Here is a 20,726-nt window from a genome sequence, read left to right as displayed (position 1 = left end):
TTTCGGTCTGCTTAAATCCTTGAGGAAAGTCCTGCCCCTTCTTCCTCCGAAATCGCAAAAACTTTTAGTCCAGGGTCTTATTATATCTAGACTGGACTATAGTAATGCGATCTATTTGGGTGCACCGGAAGCAACATTGACTAAATTGCAGAGGATCCAGAACACCGCTGCTCGGATCATTACCAACACCCCGTCCAGATCTTCGGCCAAGCCTGCCCTCAAACTCCTGCATTGGCTCCCCATAAGGGAGAGAATTAAATTTAAAGCCCTGTGTTTGGTGCACAAAACCCTGAATAACCAAGGCCCTCCAATTCTCCGAAACTTCATTACCCCTTACATAGCCACAAGAACCCTTCGCTCTAATGCAGAAAACCTTATCAATGCCCCAAGGTTTAGGAAAGCACGATCAGGAGGAAGACGGTTCGCGGTTCATGCGGCCCGTCTTTGGAACTCCCTCCCACGAGATCTTCGTCTGGAACCCCACTACCTCCGTTTCAGGAAACGATTAAAAACACATCTTTTCCCCTAGCCCTTATGCTCCTCCCGTTAACTCAGTCCTCAGTCATGTCTCTTAGGTTCCTCAGCGCTGGGATACTTCCGGGTGACTATGCGCTTTATAAAAATAAATAATAATAATAATAATAATAATAAATGCTTTGACTCAGACTAATAAGGCTGCAGGCGGGAGGCCAAATGTCACCCATGGATTGCTGCTAATTAGAAAGATTGCTACAATGTGCTAATCTAAAATGCCGGACTGGTTGCCTGGTAACGCACTCCTGTCACACATGTTGCCAAGCAACCTTTGTATAAAACAATGGAGGGTGCTTAGTCCTCTTTCCCTTATTACCAATAGCATGATCGTGCAGCAGATGCTCCAGTGAGTAGAGCTCTTCCCCAAACAGAGGAGGAAAGGTGCACCGGCACCTGCGGTCCTGCTCCAGCGATTGTGCTCAAAGGTCAGCAATCACGTAGCTGAATACATTGCGGGGATGCCGCTATTGTGCTCCGCAAGCAGGAAGCAGCCTAATCCTTGGCAAGGGTGCTGATTAAGAAAAAAAGGCCAGCAGGCCATGCCCCTGGCCAAACCTCAATGATGACGGTAAGCTGTTGACTGTAGCAAGGCTTAACAAGTTTTCAGGTATTAAACATTACAGTTTTAAGAATGTTTACACATTAGCCCCAAATATGTACTGGGCAGCCTATGCATATTAAGATAGGGCATAAAACAAAACAATAGTAAATAATCAACAGGCAAGACAAACAGCAGTAAATAATCAACAGGCAAGACAAACAGCAGAAATATAAAGAGGCATGAACGTATCTATATGGGAGCGGCTAATAAAAGAGGATGATGACTGCGTGCCTTGGTTATATATATTTTCTTGACATTCTAATGCCTTTTGATGTATGTTTTGTTATTTAAAGGACTGCCTGTTAGGGCAGCAGTAAAAGGTTATTACATAATTGTAGCCTCATGTCAAATAATAAAATTGAAAAGTGGGTAGTGGAGCACTAACTGTACAACTTATTCTATAACTATTGACCAAGGACTAGGATCTCCACCACCTACTTTTGCAGGCTGTCTAGGAGAATGAAGAAACAGTGCTCCAACAAAGTGGACTTATGGAAGAGTACCAAGGAATGATTGTGCAGGCTGTCTGCCTGAATGCCGTGGAGCTTCACGATATAGCTAAAAAAAAACACCACAATTATTACCTAAAAAGGTAAAACTGGCAATGTAGCAAGAGTTATGGAAGACATTTTTAGTCCAACGTCCAGTGTATGATACCCAGACTTGGAAGAACCTCATGCAGCGGCGAGCCAATGCAGAACTGAGCACCACCAGCAAGGGATTTGTTCCCAGGGGAAATTGCTTTGAAATCCTCCAATCTCTAAAAGACGTAGCCATTGCCTTTGATCATCACCAGGGGAAACAAGGGATGGCCAAAACAAAAGTGAGACTGAGGGACGAGGTGTGATTTCCAGGGATGGATGGAGCGATAGAAGAAATGATTAGAGAGAGCCAATCATGTTGCCTAAACAGTGACCTTGAGCGACCATTGATAACCAAAAGTGCATGAACATCTCAATGGACCAACCCCAGCGCTGATTCTGCAGTTTTGCCAATGGGAGACAGACTTTGGCCGTCTCCGATGCCCACACCAAATTCCACATGAGTGAAGTGGTGAGCAGCTGAAATTGGTGAAAATACTGGCTATCAAAGGCTTTTTACAAAAAATCAGGAAGGATAACAGACCTTACTTTCAGTGAAATGAATTTGAACACTACCTACGACAGCTAAAGATTGGTCACTACAGGATCATGCTTTGGTGGCCACAACTTAATGGTGATGTACATCCCTTAATGCGCATCCTTAACAAGGCACTGCGGATAGGAATTGATCAAGGTGGGGACCACGAGTGGGCACTTCACAACATTTTACAATTGTATCATAACACCTCACACTGTGTAAATCAGTACCCCCCGGCCACCCTCCTATTTAGGCAGCCACTCAAAGACACTATTGCAGCCTCTCCTCTTTGGCACCCACTCTGCCTGTATGTAAAGGCCAACCACAGGTGCAGAGATTGCAGTCTCAAAGTGTGCAGCCTCTGAAGAGCTCTGTAACAGAGGGTTCTAGGTTTTGATAGAAGATCATCACTTGAGGTGGACATTCTGTAGCCCTTTTGAAAAGGGATAGTAGGTTGTGGTAGGAGTAAAAGCAACAATGATGACAATGCAAAATGAAGAGGAAATGCTTCCTGGCTTATGAAAACCTAAGAGGTGATGGTAGAAAACCATTGCTAACCAGGGGTAACTTGATTTGAAGCGGAGGGTAGTTTTTTCTGTCTACTCTCTTGGCACACACCCTCACCTCACAACTCGTCCACTTTACATCCTCCGATTCGGTCTATTCTGGCAAACAATTTATTACTATTGTCATCTATAATTTGTGGCTGCTACTACATTTTCTGTTAAATTAATAAATTGATCAACATAATACATTTTTCTATGGTAGATTCTAATGCACATGGGCTCATAGATTATATGGGGTCTTTAGTGGCAACTGGGAATAAGCCCTTGGTAGGCAGAGTTTGAGCAATGCAATCTATTGTATCTCCATCGATTGTGCTTGTCTTAGATTCAGTAATAGCTCCTTATTGAATATCCTGTTGTCCCATGGGTGTCTACCCCACATCTGTGTTACAAGAGTTTATACGGACATCCACATACAAAATAGTCGTAGTAATTGCATTAATGGACATTTGTACTATTCAGTGTGCCTAACATTCAACATGAGGTGAATTACACACAATACACAATCTTGAAGGTCACCGACTACCTGCACATCCTAGAAAATCATGCAGCTCCATGGCCGAAAATGAAGTTTGCTGCATGGGGTTCTTAGTGGTACCTGCTCCTTTTTCAAGCTTAAGTAGGTGCCCTGAGTTGCAAGGTGACCACGCCAGTTCTAACACAAAACACAGAGGAGATGATTGCCAGGAGCAGCAGTGGTAGCCACCCATGGCTCACAATACCTTTGCTTCCACACCATGCACAGCCAGTTGTTCTCACACATCCAGTTGCCCCGGGTACCTGCATCCAGTGTAGGAATCCATCTTCACTGAAATTCATGGAAGCTTCACTGAACATACAGGGCAACTGGTCAACATGCAGTTAAAAACGAGGACTGGGATGTGATCTACCAAGGCTCTGCTGCATTCATGTCGGAGCTGAGGACTTTGGCACCAACGGGCTGAATTTGTCCATCTTCCTGTATGTGGAAGTGGCAGAGGTATCAGAGACGCGTAAGAGAAAATATTTGCAGCAAACAGGGCTCGAGATTGCCTGTGATGGCCCATGGAGTCAAAGTGCTGCATGGCAGCCGCCTGGGCCACGTCACTGCTATGGTCACCTCATGAGTGATCACTGGCAGATCTAAAGTGCCACACAAGAATCAAGATTCAGTGGAGAGGAGTGCTTGGCAGGGGGTGGCGGACCCGACCACCTGCTGACAGAACGCCTGCCTAACCTCTAAGTGGCAGCCATCTCAGACATGCTTTAGGCGACTGTTCGAGGGGTGAGACTGTACTCTGGTCGGCTGTCTGGGCACCAAGAATGACCTGATTGCAGGCTCCTTCCCTGGGAGGGCTGTCCTACCCATACCCCTGGCCGCTCCCAGCTTGAAGCTCCATAATTAAGTGTACACTTGCCAAAAACAACAATCCAATTTGTCGAGCACTTGGGTTACAATCAGGAGGCTCAATAGTTGGTGAACAGCACCTAGGGAGGTGTTTGTGATGGAGGGGCGCACCAATTCCATTTGAGGTCAGGGGATTGTAATTGGGGCCATATCGCTGCAAGTGCAGACCGACTGGTGGTCATGGGAGGAGAAGTGCCATGATACCTCAGTTGGAGGCCCGTCCTGTAAATAATACACTTGCGATTGATTATTACACAATCTGCACATCCATGGATCATGGGGCGGGGTGCCATTCAGGGCCCTCTTGCACGGCTCCTTGTGGAATTATCATTGAAGCTAGGCCGCTGGTGTCCCCCAATAAATATTTTCATGCAGCCTCAATGCCTCTAAAAAATGCACAGTCAAACAGGGTGTCAATCTATTTTACCTTGACAGAGGCATAGGAGTCTCACATCAACGCTGCCTCCAAAAAAGGAATGGCCATCCTTTCCTTCCCCCAGGACTTCAAGAAGCAGCTTAAGGAGGAGCTGAAGGCCAATCTCACCTTTTGCAACCTTCAAATCAGATGTCAGCTCCTGGCTTACTTCCCTCCAGGCAGATGTGGATTGGTATGCACCTTTACCCTAGATCTAGACATGAAATACCAAGAACTGGAGCAAAGGGTGGCTTCGCTGGAAGACAAGTTGACAACATGGATCAGTTGCGAACCCAATTGCAATCCACCCTTCTGAAATGTGAAGATTTGGAAAATCACTCCCAGTAGGATAACATTGGAATTTGAGGTCTGGAGGAAGAGGTAGAAGGACTGTGCCTCAAGGCTATTTTTGTGGGCTTGTTCACCAAGCTTCTGGGGGACATTGAGGCTACATCGGTTACATAGGGTCAGACTGTTGGTGTCTGGAGAAGGGAGGTGCCCCGAGAGGTTCTAGCAAATTCAATTAAATGATTCTACAAGCTGGCAGGAAACCTGAGTCAGTCTAATTTCAAGGTGCTACGTGCTCGCTCTTACAGGACATTGCCCCTTCTCTAGTGGCGTGCTGCCTGCAATTTAACTCAGTGACTGACCAACTACAACAAGACCATGTCAGGTATAGATGGACCTACCCATTCGGCCTATTTCTCTACAACCAAAACAAGTTGCACCAGTTTGTGAAACTGGAGTAGGCTGCGGCCCTGTTGGGGTTTTCGCTGCCTGACTGCTGAGTATCTAAGGGAGAGACAGAAGAGACCTCTACCGCACCTGCGAGAACCTCTACCAATAAGCAATGGAAGTCGTAGCATAAAGTGAAACGCTATGGAAAATGATGGGCCGAGAATCAAATTGAAACTGGCAGCTTGCACACCCTAACCAGTAAGCTTTGAAATGCAGTACTTCTTTAAATGCCAGCCGAGGGTCGGACTTGCAGTGATGCGGGTGATAGGGAAGAATTCATATTTAATTTGACAGTTCAACCTTTAGCTTACAATAGGGATCTCCAACTCTGTGCCGAACTCTTCTTCAGGCGAATAGACCTTTGCCACCATTTTATAAACAAGCATCAATGAAAGACATCACAATAAGCATCATCAATGTAGTCATTTAGCTCAGCCAATAATGAGGGTTTTTGGATTAGTTAAAAAACCTTTTTTTATCTATAAGAGTTTAGTATTTTATTTTTTGCCTTCTTATTTAGTTTAGTAAATCAGATGAATCAGTTTACAAAGGTATCAAGAAAATCATGGTTTGAATCAATCAAAAAATTACAGCACGTTTCATAAAGGTGATGAATCTCTATTCTACTCTAAGCAGATCCTAATTTATCACAGCCCCTAAAGAGCTCCTTGGAAAAGAGCAAGATTTCAAGGAGCATTGACAAAGAATTTCATTTGAAGTCAAACTCCTCATAAAGATTAGTTCCAGAAACTTGTTTCTTCTCTCAAAACAGAATCATCATATAGTCACAGAAGTAACCATCCAAATTTTAAGGTAGAAAAATAGTAACAGCAGTAGCAATTACTGTTAAGAAATAGACATCTACAAAGTGGTAGCAAACAGAAATCACTGCCATCAGTAGCTTACAGGGGATAGGGCAAGAAGGTCGAAGGAAAAAATAGAATGGTTGCTGAAAAATAGCCTGGGCTGCACTGCCTTAATTCTAACTAAAAACTTGTATATTATAACACCAAAACAGATGTAACAAACAGAGCTGGTGTTAGGTCATCTTAAGCCAATGAGGAAAGATTGTCTGATGGTCTGCTTCTTCTTCCTCCATTTCCACGACAAACAAGCAAATTCGGTTAGATGCTATCTAAAAGTGTCAACTTAGTTGCTAAACATTCATGTGTGTTAGAAATAAATGCTCTGAGTTCCCATGAGATCCCCAGAGCCTAACTATTAGCTATTCAGTGACAATAAACTATTCTAAAGTTGAAACATTCTAGTTGAAATTTATAATATAAAGACATGAGATTCAGGTCTTCATGTAAACATTATTGTCTAATATACTATTCAGCATTCTATATCGTGAACATGTGGTAGCTAGAACTATCCAAATAAAATGAGAACATGTAGCTTAGAGAACAAAGGAATACTTTTTAAAGTCACCACATTCTAGATAGGTGACATGTTTAAGCAAGTCGAGTATAAATCTTTTATCAGACAATATTGCATTGTCCAGAATTTACTAGAAGCAATCATTTACTAATGAAGACAATTAGACAGTGGAAGAGGCCTGGTCTGGCCTAGCAATGAAGCTATCTTAGAAATGAGTGCTTACTGCAGAAATCATGCTACAGGTTAATTTTTCAGGTTTAAGAAAAGCATATCTCCTTTTTTCATTTTATTCAGCATTTTTGTGTTAATGTCTAGTGTAAAGTATGGTATTTATTTAAACTTTCAGCTCCATCATGGGTGGTGAGGTCCGCTTCGAAACCCCCAGGCATAAGGATTGAGCCAATAGTCCAGTGGGACTTCTGTGGGCGAGCATTTGGAACTTTCACCCTTCTGGTATTTCTCTGCTCTAACAATGCAATGCCAACCATCAGGCTACCCTACTACTCCAAAGCATCTTGCAGAATACATTAGTAGCTTTTTTGTCTAAAACGCCTAAATCTAAAATGGCTGCTGTAACTCTACAATACTATTGGGACACTGTATTCCCAGGTTTTACTGTTTTACTGTTATTGATGTTGCATAGGGGGCCATAAGGTGATTCAATAGGGAGAGGGACAGGGTGGGAACAGGGGTCTGTTCTATTGGATCAATATGTGATTCAGGGGAAGGGCCAAAGACTAGGCTTCTACATTCGCTGGGTCTGGGCTCAGCATTCTACCATACTCCAATCCATCCATAGTATAACATGTATTATCCCAACACGCCAAAGGGCTTAACTCTCAAGCTAAATGCCACAAACTTTGGAAATACATACTTGACCAGAGACTAGATATATGATCATTACAGAAAACACATCTCAAGTGTAGTGAGGCCCACAGGCTAAGACAAAAGGCTTACCCCTGATATACAAATCATCAGCCACCACTAAACCTAATGGAGTGACCCACTCCTCTCTTTCCCTTTCTCTTTCACTCTTCTTTCAAATTCGAAATCACAGGTATTAAGACTGACAAAGAGGGGAAAATGGTATTGGTCAAGGGAACATTAAGGGGATGCATGTTCTCGGTGGGCTCTATTTACGCACCCAACTCTCGACATTGCAAAGGTATTCACTCCTTACTTTCCCTATTGTGTAGATTTGCTGAAGGGGATATTATTTTGATAGGGGACTTCGACCTTGCTTGTGATTCTGTCTTAGATAATACAAACCCCCACAGAATGCAAACAGGTGCATTCTTCAAGGCTGTGAAACAAGCATTCCAACTGCTGGTTTGATAGGTGCATTGAGAACTGTACACCCTACAACCCAAAATTATAATTTTTTCTCCCATTCACATCTCACGAATTCATATTGGATTACATTTTCCTTATTCAATCCATACAACATACTATTTATTATGATTGCTAGTTTCAACCCCAACGCACTCTCAGACAATGCCCCGCTAGAAGTCAATCTGGAGCGGCACGCTCCAGAATCTAGCTTTCATCTCACATGGGATCGTCTCTTTCGATATGAAATCCACTAGACAATCAGGGACTACTTTCAAACGAACTATCCCCAGGGCATTAACTTCTTTACAACATAAGACGCCTTTAAAGCGGTTATTAGCGGGAAATTTATTTTATTGCTTCATTCAGCAAAGATCTCAAATTGGCAGGCACCCAACTGGCTGAGCAAGCTCACAAAGAATCACCCACCCAGTCTTACAAAGGAAGTTCATTGCTTTATGAGGGAAACATATCGTCATCTACACATATAGAGCAGATTTAACCCTATTACATCTTGATAAAAAACATATGAAGATGGGAATAAGGTGGGATCACACCTGGCGCTACAGCTGTGAACCAAATCAGAAATAGAATACATATGCCAGCTACACTGGGAATCTGGGAAAGTCATAACTATCGAAGAGGGCAAAGCTCGAGATTTTCTTTTTTCTTTTTTTCTTTTTTTATTTGGAGTCAAAAATACATCACAAAATTTTTTAAAAGTACATACTTTGATCATTCAGGACACAGGCATAATAATTAATTCACATGTTCATTAAATACAAAAGATAAATACTCAATCCAAACGTACATTAGATAAATAATTAAGACCTCTGAAATAGAAAGCTCATATAAAACCGTCAGTATATAAAAGGGGGAGACAGGGTGCATGATTATATTTCCAATATTAAAAACAGCAGAATATACAAAGTAGCAATTCAAACATCTTTTGCGTGAGTCTCCCTCCATTTAGTTACCGGGGCCCAGAACCTTCTTCCAAAGTCCCCTACTTTCCCCCTCTTATATTCATATAGGCATATCTCAATATTATATATACCAAGGAACCTGGATAACCACATTTGAAAAGATGGTGCAACAGTATCCTTCCACCACGCAGAGATCAGGATCCTAAGGACGGCTACAGAAATAAACAACAATGCTTCTTCTTCCTTGCCCAAATTTAAATTCGAATCTGTGCCCAAGATCATCAGGGTAGGGGATAGATCGATCTTATGACCTAGCAGCCCCTCCCATAATCTTTCGATCTCTTTCTTCACTGGAGTCAAGAGAGTGCAAGAGAAGAACATATGTAGAAGGTCTGCTTGTCCCCCCCACATCTTGGGCAGTTATCATCCGCTCTGGCCCCCCATGTGTATAATTTTGCCGGGGTATAGTATAAATTGAACACCGTTTTATAGTGTTGAGCTCTTAAGTTTGTGGCTCTAAATATTCTTTTATTCAATGCTATAGCCTGGTCAACATCTACATTCGGGTTCCCTAGTTTAGTGGACCATGCAACCTCTGTTTTATCAACATCATCTTGGATCTCTCCACGAAGGATGTTGTATATAGGCTTAATTTTATTGCATCCATTGGACAATGCATCCAAGAGGGGACTATTTTCTGGGGGAGGCAGCTTTGGTTTAATGGCCTTCAGGGAGCGGTCAACCTGGGTATAGGCAAACCAGTGATTATCTGGAATACCATACCTCCTTTTTAATTCCTCAACATTTATAATCCCTTCTGCATCCGTTATATCTCGTAGTGCCTTAATGCCCAACTCCCTCCATATTTTCAAGGCCCTTCCAATCCCAAGCCTTGAAAAGAGGCTGAATCTATGGATGTGGATATAAGCATTAATTTTGGGGATATTGCACAGTTTTCTACTAGCCTTCCATACCCTCCAAGCACTATCAATAATCTTGTATCTTGCTTTTTTGTAGAATCTGCGATCTACTTCGCATAACATGGTACCCGTCGCCTTTCTTCCCAATATTAATTCATAGATAGAGGGGAGTTGATATGCTTCCGATCTAACATTGTTGGTATGGACATCTGATTGAAAAAGTGTCGTCATTTGTATTAAAAGACAGGTCCAGTGGTATAACCTTAAGTTGGGGAGATCCAAGCCCCCCCTTTCCCGCGGGAGAGATAGAAGACTTGTTGACCTTCTTACTTTGCCATATTGCCAAATAAATTTGATGAAGACAGATTCCAGTTTTGACATTATTTTTTCCCTCAATAAATAGTGGTATGGCCCTAAAAAGATATAATAGCTTCGGAAACATCGACATCTTGACTGCATTTATCCTGCCAATCAAAGAGAGGTGCAGTCCATCCCATCTTTTTAGGTCAGTCTCTATTGATTTTATAAGTGGTAAATAATTACCTTCCACTATTTTCTCTACAGCAGCGTTAATTGTAACCCCCAGATATACTGCTGTTTCCACATATCTGGAATCTGCCTTTACTATATTCCCTGTGCAAATTATGTGGGTCTTTGCTTCGTTCAATAGATAACCTGAATTGGAACCAAATTGTTTTGTCAAATCGACCAAAGTTGACATTGCTTGTTGGGGATCATCAGTAAATACGGCCAAATCGTCCGCATAGGCTAATATTTTATTTTCAAACCCATTTATTATCACCGGTTTTAACCTAGGGCATCCCAGAATTGCCTGAATGACTGGGTCAATATATAGGGAGAAAAGGATTAGGGAGCATGGGCATCCTTGCCGGGTTCCTCTTTTAATGTTGAAGGTATCTGATTTCTCGCCCATGACCGTAACTATTGCCACGGGATTAAGATACATAGCTTTCAGAGCTCCGATAATTTTTTGCCCAAAACCTCTCCCTATCAGGATGTTCCACAGATAGCTCCAAACCACGAGGTCGAAAGCCTTCTCCGCGTTGAGCAGGATCATGGCGACTCCCCCCCCCATGGCAGCATGGGCGTCGAATATAGCTATTGCTCTGCTTGTATGATCAGTAGTGCCTCGTCCGGGGACAAACCCATGCTGCCACGGAGAGACAAGACCGCCAATAATCCTGCCCATTCTAGAGGCCCATATTTTGGAGTAAAGCTTGGTGTCGGAGTTGATTAGGGATATCGGTCTATATGACCCCGGATTCTCGCTGGGTTTCCCTTTTTTGTGAAAGATAATGATGTATGTCTCTTTCCAAGATTCCGGGGTTTCTCCCTTATATACTATCCCGTTAAAAAGATCCACTAATAGGGTTATGATTTCGGATTCAATACATTTGTATACCTCCAGGGGGAGGCCATCCGGGCCGGCAGCCTTCCCTGGAGCTAATTCCTGTAGGGCAGTTTTAACTTCAAATTCAGTAATGTCTTTATCCAATTCCTCTTGAAGAGAGGGATCAAGACGAGGACCAGAGTCTTCTAAATTCATATATCGCCCCCGATCATTATTTCTTCATCGTATAACTTTTTATAAAAGTCTCTAAAGACACGCAGGATATCTGTGGTTTCTGTATATTCTCTGCCCCTTTCTTCTATCTTCTTTATGGTGTTTTTGGACCGTTCCTGCCGAAGTCGCAGTGCCAAGGCTCTACCAGCGTGTTCACCAGTTTCATATCGATTGGCTCTTGTAGCCTGGTATTCGCCCATCGCCTTCTGAGTGGAGATTTTCTGGAGATCTGCCTTAGTTGCCATGAGTGCTTTATGACTGCCACTGCCGTCTCCCCCTGATGCAATGACCTTCACGTGCTCTTCCTCTATATTCATGAGTCTATCTAGTAATTTTGATTTGGCTCTTCTGTCATCGTTTCTTAATTTAGTCAAATAGCTAATAGTTACCCACACTATGTTTCTGGAGGCGCTATATCTATTGGCCGAGAAGAAGTCTTCTGCCCAGCTCTTGATATGGGCAACAAATCTGGCATCCTCCAGTAATCTCCTCTCAAAAGACCATGGAGGTCTAGTTGTTCTACGGTAGCTCCTCTGATAGGCTATTACTAAGGGGTTATGATCAGATAGCATTCTTGGTAGTTTAGTAATAGTTACTTTATTAATCTCTGATGTAGAGATAAAAAAATAGTCCAGTTTAGAATGCTTCTGAGCAGGATTTGAGAAATATGTAAAGCCAGAATTATTAGGCTCCTTGACACCACAAATATCTGCTAAGTCTATTGATTCTTTCAAGGATTTGATTGCCCTGTAGACTCGTGGTTTTCGACCAATATATTTTACATTATTCTCCCAGCTAGCAGAAATATTTAGATCTCCACATATTATTATAGGTACCACCCAACCTGCAAGTTCGCTCTCCAGAAAATCCAAGATCTCTGGGTCGTCACCATTTGAGCCATAAATTACACAGATGGTAAATCCTAACTCCAGCTCGGCGATCACCCATCTGCCATAGCTATCAGCTCTTACCTTCTTGACCCCCCAGGGTTTTCTTTTTCAGAATAGCCACCCCTCTGACCATTGAGGTTTGTAATGAGCAAGCAACCAAATCAAATCCATTCATTGACAGAAGGTTTCGTTTTGCCCAGGGGAGGTGCGTTTCTTGGAGGCATAACACATCAATTTTATTGAATTTGACAAAGTGGGTCATTCTTTGTCTTTTCCTCCAGTCGTTCAGCCCCCCGACATTCAATGTACATATTTTAATGTCTGACATTTTTATTTTTAATTTGACCTATCCTCATCTTCTGCCTCTTAGATTTGGTATTATCTTTCGATTGATTCAACTGGTTACTATGTCCTAATATGATCTCGACCATAACAATGCATTCTGAACTCCATTTTATGTCTTTTTTTATTTTTCCACCCCCCACAAGCCCCCCCACCCCTCCCAAACTCCTCTTCCCCAAACCACCCCCCTCCCTGTCCACCCAACACACCCTCCCACACTGTGAGGCGCACAACACTAGTTTGTGCATGTGATGGTCATGCAGTTGCGATTGAGGATACCAAAATACTGTTATTTAGTTACAGTAAAGTTACACCCGGAAAATAGAACAAATACCAAAATTATGAAAAGACCAACTTAAACACCGCCTATCCAAGCTTGCCACCCATGAGGACTGTAAACATTACATTTTTTCCCATTCTGAACATTTACTATTTATCAAGGCTATCCAAATATTCTTTGGCCTTAATCTCAAATTAGAAATATAGTGTTTTCCCTTCATTGATAACCTTAAGCTGGGCTGGGTTTATTAGGTAAGCTTGAAGTTTCCTATCTTTAAAGGGCTTTATTAGCCCTCTTAACCGCCAGCGTCTTTCCACCGTCACATGGCAGAAATGCGGGCGGACAAAGAAAGAAACACCATCGCAGTTTTTCTTTGCATCCGGTCTTGCCTTTTCCGAGATTGCCTGTCGGAGCACAAAGTTACCCAGAAAAATCAACACTGCCCTAGGTTTGTCTCCTTCTTTAGCATTTCTTCTTATTTTGAAGGGAGTACGGTGGACTCTCTGTATCTCTTTCGTCCAATCCCATCCGGGCAGTTCAGGGAAAGCCTGTTGGAAAAGTTTCACAATATATGCTCGGATGTCTGACCCTTCTCTTCCCTCAGGAATTCCTAGGACTCTAAGGTTATTCCTTCGGAGCCGATTCTCCATCTCCTCCAGCTTCCATTGTATGTCTATAACTTGGGAGCATTGGGCCTCAACTTTAACCGTAGCAGCTGCCATCTCAGTCTCTGTTGCGACCACCCTCTCCTCTAGATTTGACACTCTGTCCCCAGTAGTGGCGCATGCCTTAGAGAGCTTTCTCACTACCCCTGCATTTTCCTCATGGCAGCCTGTGATTTTCGGCTGTCTTGACGTGTCTCCTCGCGATGTGCTAATATCTCCTGATGAATTGTCTCAAGTAGTGACATTTGAGCTTGTTCCAGATGGGATCTTCCTAGTAGCAGCTGCGCTGAGGAGTGATCCCAGGTAAGCTCCTGATGCTCCTGGTGTTCCATCTCTTGACCCCAGTCAGCTTTTTTTTTCCTCATGGCTGTGGTCGGGATATTATCCTCCAAATCGGTGTCCGTCTCCACACAGGAGCTACGTTCCTCCTCATCCTCAGACCATTCACCTCCATCAGAGACTGAAAAAAATGCCTCACTAGGGTCGTTTTCTTTATCGCCTCCACCTCCCCCTATAGCGCCATTTAGTATAGTTTCATCTTTAGTAATTGGGGGGATTAGGGGGTCAGTTAGTTCTCCATCTGCGTTAATGGCGACTTCCCTAGTGTGTTGAGTGTCTGCATCCAGCTCCTGGGCCACAATTATAGCATCATCGTTTTTGCTTGGTATATGAGCTGGATTTAACCCCTCTGCCACAGTCACAGCCTCAATTTCATTTATCTCGGTAATCTCAGTTAATGTTCCTGGTGTTGGTGTTCGAGATTTTCAAGACATCAGGAACCCCTTTACACCTCAGACTCCACAGGTGAAATGGAAATCTTGGATTATCTAATTTTCTAGGTTTAATTTCTAGGTTTGGTGAAGCGCAACAGCTACCCCAGCAATGGGGCGTCCCGGCGCTGAGAAGAACAAACACACACCTACTAGGCAGAGTAGAGAAAAGCCTTAGAGAGCAGGGAAGAGGAGGGTCTTAATTGCCTTACGGAAGACTGGGAGACAGTCTATGGAACGTATGCTGAGTGGGAGATCGTTCCATAGTTTGGGTCCGAGAACGCTAAAGGAGCGACCTCCAGTACGACAGAGCTTGGTTCTGGGTACTTTCAGGAGAAGTTGGTTGGAGGAGCGAAGTTCACGAGCAGGGACATAGGGTCGGGCCAGGTTTCGCAGCAGAGGGGGGTTTCCCTGTTTAACAATTTTAAAGATCGTGATGAGAGCTTTAAATTTAACTCTGTGTTCCACGGGCAGCCAGTGGAGTTTGCGGATGGTGGCTCTGGCTGAGCTTCTGCGTGGGAGACCGACCAGCGTTCTAGCCGCCGCATTCTGGATTCGTTGGAACCTAGCCGTTTCTGCTTCGTTTGCTCCCAGGAGGAGGACGTTCGCATAGTCCAGGCGTGACAAGATGGTTGCCTGGACAATTAGCTGGCGAGTCTTTGCGTCAAAGAATCCGAGTATAGGCCTGAGGTTCCTTAGGAGACCTATACAGGTGGCTGCCACCTTTTTAGTGTGTGACTGGAAACTAAGGTTAGCATCCATCCAGACTCCCAGGTTTTTTTCACAGTTTTTAGGGAGTGGGGTGGTGCCAAGGGATGACGGCCACCAGTGCTCATTCCATAGGCTGGTGTTTCGGCCAAGGAGGAGCACCTCGGTTTTCCCGGCATTAAGTTGGAGGTAGTTATCCGTCATCCATTGTGCCACCGCTGCCATGCCCTCTCTGAACTTGGATGCCGCGATGGACGGGCTTTCAGTGAGGGTGACGACCAACTGGGTGTCGTCGCCGTATGATACCAGCGTGAGCCCCCACTCTTTGGCCACATCCGCAAGCGGCTGGACATATAAGTTAAAGAGGGAGGGGCTCAACGCTGAGCCCTGCGGGACTCCTTGTGTTATGGGATGGGATTTAGAGAGAAATGGGGGGGCTGACACCTTGAAGGATCTGTCCTTAAGAAAGGATTGGAACCATGCAAGAGCAAGGCCAATCACACCGGCTATCTCCAGACGTTTCAGAAGGATGTCGTGGGATACCGTGTCAAAGGCTGCGCTGAGATCTAAAAGGATCAGCACAGCACTTTGACCGGAGTCTAAAATCGTCCGGAGATGTTCGGTGGTGGCCAATAGGGCAGATTCGGTGCTATGGCCCGCTCGAAAGCCATTTTGAGATGGATCGAGGATTCGGTTAAGGTCCACATGTTTAGAGAGGATGCCATTGACATGGGCTTCTGCTATTTTAGATATCCAAGGGAGGAGGGATATTGGCCGGAAGTTTTCCGGTTTAGAAGGGTTCAGGGTAGTTTTTTTGATTATCGGTGATACCCACGCTTGCTTCCAAGCTATGGGTACAGAAGCGGAAGTGAATGAGAGATTGAGGATGTCCAGCATGGGGGGTAGGAAGAAGTCAATCGAATCCAGGAAGTGAGAGGGGCTCATCGGGTCAGCCGGAGAGCCAGATTTCACTTTCTTGCAGAGTTTGGTCAAGTCAGCAGCCGTGATGGCAGGGATTTGGGTGACAGGGGTGCTGATGGAGGCTGATGTCTTAAATTCCCCAGCGTGTGGAGGGTTCTGTAGAAAGGTAGCGTAGATGTGGCCAGCTGCTCACATTGTTCGTTAGAAGAAATTTTGGGGAAGGGCGACCTAGGGTTTTGTAGTTCTTTGACCAGTTTAAAGATCACTTTAGATGGGTTCGGGTTGGAACTAATTTTGTCAGCATAGAAAGTTGCGCGGGTAGTGCTGATGGCTTTGTGATAGGCTTTAAGCTTGAATAAATAGTTAGCCTTATCCTGATCGTCAAAGTTTTTCCTCCATTGACGCTCGGCTCTTTTACAGTCCTTACGCATTGCTTTAAGGGTATCATCGTACCACGGATTAGAAGGTGTGATACGTCCTTTAGTTAGCTTGGCTGGAATGAGAGTGTCAAGCCCAAGAGCCCAAATCTGAGGGGAGTGGATCTTCCCTTGGTGCTAGCAGCCCGACATGAGATGTTGTTAAGGGACGATGAAGTCCAGTGGGCTATAGGGGCTCTTAAACTAGATCAATCACCTGGGCCTGATATGTTCACCGCCCAATTTTATAAAGCTTTTGGTTCAGAGTTGGTACCTCATCTGATGACTTCAGTTAACTATGTACCCAAATTTCTTAAGTTGTCTCCAACAGTGGGTGAGGCCTTGATCTCTCTTATCCCAAAACCAGGGAAGGACCCTCATTTTTGGACTTCTTCCCATTGAATTGCTTTGCTTAATCTAGATGCCAAACTTTATACAAAGATACTAGCCAATCAGCTAGAAGACAACATGTCGGAATTGATCCACCCTGATCAGTCAGGTTTCATCAAGGGGAGACAGACTTGTGCTAAACTGAGGAGGGTGGTCCACCTGGTTGAAAAAGCTACTAAAAAGCGTATCCAGTGGTGCTCCTGGCATTAGGTGCTGAGAAAGCTTTTAACCAGGTAAAATATTCCTTCTTTTTCCATACATTGCGTCGCTTTGCTGACCTGTTTATAGCTATGGTGCAGGACGATTATACTATCCCACTGGTCCGATTGTTAGTGAATGGCACTGCCTCTGACTTTTTTAGCTTGGAACATGGCACGAGACAGGGGTGTTCACCTTCCCTGCTTCTATTTGCCCTTAGCATTGAACACCTAGCTGCTAGAGTGCGTACCACACCCTTAATCAACAGGATGTCTTTTAACTCCGAGGATCACAAAATCTCCCTGTTTGTGGATGATGTGCTATTGTTCCTCACTACCCCCAAGTCATCTCTGTCAGCATTGCAAGCAGATTTCCAAGCCTATCAAACAGTAGCAAGTTTCCATATTAATCTTCACAAATCCTTTCTCCTCAACCTGACCATACCAACAAGTGATATGGAGGCGATAGCGACGTCCACCCCCTTCCCTTCCAATGGGTTCAGAAAGAAATGCCTTACTGAGGGATGAAGATTACCTCAGAGGTGGCAGACCTGTTTAGAGTGTACAATCCTCCTCTCCTGCATCAGCTGAAGGGCGACCTTAAACGTTGGACTCCACTATAATTAACCTGGCTCGGGTGGATTAATGAAGTAAAGATGTCAGTTTGCTGAGACTCCTATATCTTTTTCAGGGACTCCCCAAATAAATCAACTGGAAGTTCTTCTCCTCCCATCGCTTTATGATCTCTGTTTATTAACGTTGGGCGAAGCACTACACTACGCTCGCGTAGTTTGCGAAGTTAGCTTACCTACGCACTACGTGAACTGCATGTAGCACAGTGCGAAAACGCGTAGCGTAGTGCAGCGCAGCGGTCATTTTTTTTGCTTGTTCGCGCTCCTCAACTTCAAGTTGGCAACCACGAGCAAGCAAAATGACATCCTGGCAAGACTTTTTCCTCGTTCGCAATCAGCAACATCAAGTTGCCGATCGGGAGCGTAGAAAACAAACCTCCCGGCGAGATTCTCAACGCGGGGAGGTCAGTTTTCTCATTGCGAGTGGTCGCGTATGCTCGCGACCGCTCGCGATGAGAAACTTCCAGTCCACATTGAGAAAGCTGCCGCTCGAATAAAAATCTACTTGAGCTGCAGAAAACTACAGCTCGCACTGGGCAAAATGCCGCTTTCAATGATTGCACAGTGCCGGATGCTTGTCCGCACTGTGCAATCATTGAAAAAGCATCTTGCACAGTGCGAACATGCTACTTCGCAGTTTGGGTAGTGCTACGCATAGCTCGCATAGTGCGAAGTGCACTTCGCACTACACATAGCGCTACTTCGTGAACTAAGCCCAGTCCTACTGTTTATATGGTAAAATTGCAGAGCTCAACTCCCTTACAAGGTGTTAATATTACCCCTATACACTTTAACACAGCCTTCACACCGGCTCTATTGGTGGGCCTTTTTATGTATGATGAGATGGAGGATACTTTACTATATATGATCAATTTCATGGGCATGGATATCCCACTTTCAAAAAGTTTCAACATGACTTTAATCTACCGGCCTCTGAACTATATCACTACACGCAACTGAAACATTGGGTACTCCAACCAGAGAGCAGGGTAGCAGCCTTCAGGGAACGTTCCTCCATATAGAAGTTTGGACGGAGAGCAGGTAGGTCACAGGCCTGAATATCCTTTCTCTACTCACTCCTGTCTGCCACTGCTCGCACACTCACTCCTCACCATATTGAAATATGGGAGCAGACAGCAGGAACAACAATTACTATAGAGCAGTGGCGCAAGCTTTGGAGGTATACTCCCGGATTCGATCACTCATTAGGCTTGAGAGATACTCAATACAAAGTGCTTCATGATTGGTGTTTATATCTTGCAAAACTCAAGAAAATGTACCCAGATACGTCTGAGCAATGAATCCTGGAGGGGCTATGCCCTACCTGGAGATTTTAAACATATCTGGTGGGACTGCCCCATGATTCAACCCTATTGGTTTGAGATAATGTCGCAAGTGAAAGATGTCTTGGGATACCCTCTCCTGAACACACGTTCTCCTGAGGCTACGGGATGACTCCCTTAAGCATCAAACAGCTGGGAACCATTCCATTTTATGGCTGGGCGTGGGGGCAAATATGATGGCTCTAGCTGCATCCTGGAAGAAACCTGATGCCCCCTCAATGTCGCAGTAGCATGTCCGCCTCTGGCAGACCCTAACAATGTAGGGGATGGCTGATGTCCTTCTAGAGCCTTAGAAAAATGTGACTATATATGGGAAACCTTGGTGGGATTTCTATCAAAAGGCCTGCCGCTCCTCTTCTGTTCTACCAGTACTAGTGTGCTCTACCTCTTCCAAGTCTGAGACCCCACGAGATAGGTGTTAACCCTGTGACTTGGTCAGGCTTGGCCTGGCCACTCGTCCCAACCCTGCTGGTCTGTGCTACCCAATCATCATTGGCTACTTCTGAAATTCCACTCATGCACATTAATTATTCTTTTTCTTTTTGGGGGGTACTTGGGGGAAGGTGGAGTAAACCTGGGGACTTGATTCACTGAGACTTGTTCAGATGACTGTGTTGATACACTTGCTTGTTTGTTTTTCGCTGAGAAACCCATCTATTAGAAATCTGTGTACGCCACTAGCACTTTTGAATGTCATTGTGGTCTACTGTAATGGTATTGGTTTCAATGTATACTTTCTGCCTTACTAAAATTAATAAAGAAAGTTTGAGAAAAAGAAAGAGGACCCTCCCCTCCCTATATCAATGAAATGACAGAATCCACTGGAGAGACAAAACTCAGTCTCACGTCTGATAAAAGTTGGTTGATCAAAAGATGAGTGACACATCTACCAAATACCACATGGGACAGACCTCATGCCCTTCTCTGTGCAGAGGTCTTATACGACTCTGTGAAACAGTTAAGGAGGCCTTTAAAATAATATTGTTGTTATTGAGTGCCTTCACCTTGCTTTCCCTTAGTTTAAAAAAAGTTATTTAGCAACTCCAGCTCTTTGAGACCCTCAAATTGATTATGATTCCTTGATTGATTGATTGTTATTATTATGTTTTCATATGAAGCTGCTGTTTCTAAGCGCTGTAAATAACAGATGTTACTATGGCCTAATGTAATGGAGACCATTTTATTTTTTGTGCTATTGACTGACAGGTAACAAGTGGGGTAACCGTGTGAATCTCAACTTTTGCCACTACAACAAGAAATGGAAGGAATTGTCTGAGCAACAGATAAAGGGCATCCGAGGAGCCTACACACAAGGCTGCAGTTGTACAGTGAGTGTATTTAAAGATTCAGGTCTTAGGAAGATGATCTCTAAGAGGCTGCTGTGAGGGTTCCATTCTACAAAGAGTATACTATGAGATTTGTATTATAAGTGAGCGTGACATCACCGTAATTTGTTTCTAAATATTGACAACTGCAAGAAGTTGAGATGTTTAACAAAATAGCTAGAAAAAATATACATAATGATTGCCTTTTGCAGGAAAAATAACCCAGAAAACCTAGCCATTGCAGGAAAAGGAAAAATTGCCTAGCCCCTGGTGCTGGTAAGTTTCAATTCTATTAAGGACTCGGAGGCGAGGATTATGCCTTTCTTCCTTCGCTCTTTTATTTTTAC

General features: G+C 44.0%; 1 protein-coding gene across 1 annotated transcript in view; it reads left to right on the top strand.

Annotated features, from left to right (window-relative positions):
- LOC147684575 (metalloproteinase inhibitor 4-like) overlaps positions 1 to 20,726 on the top strand; it is a 69,503-nt gene that overhangs the window by 19,847 nt on the left and 28,930 nt on the right. Inside the window, exon 4 of the mRNA XM_086942366.1 lies at positions 20,261 to 20,382. Coding sequence (XP_086798492.1) covers positions 20,261 to 20,382 — 122 coding nt within the window. The remainder of the gene's footprint in view (positions 1 to 20,260; positions 20,383 to 20,726) is intronic.

This window comes from Lissotriton vulgaris, chromosome 10 (assembly GCF_964263255.1).
Source record: "Lissotriton vulgaris chromosome 10, aLisVul1.2, whole genome shotgun sequence".
NCBI classification, from domain to species: Eukaryota; Metazoa; Chordata; class Amphibia; order Caudata; family Salamandridae; genus Lissotriton; species Lissotriton vulgaris.
Note: the sequence above shows the minus strand (reverse complement) of the source record. Positions and strands in the feature narration are given on the sequence as shown.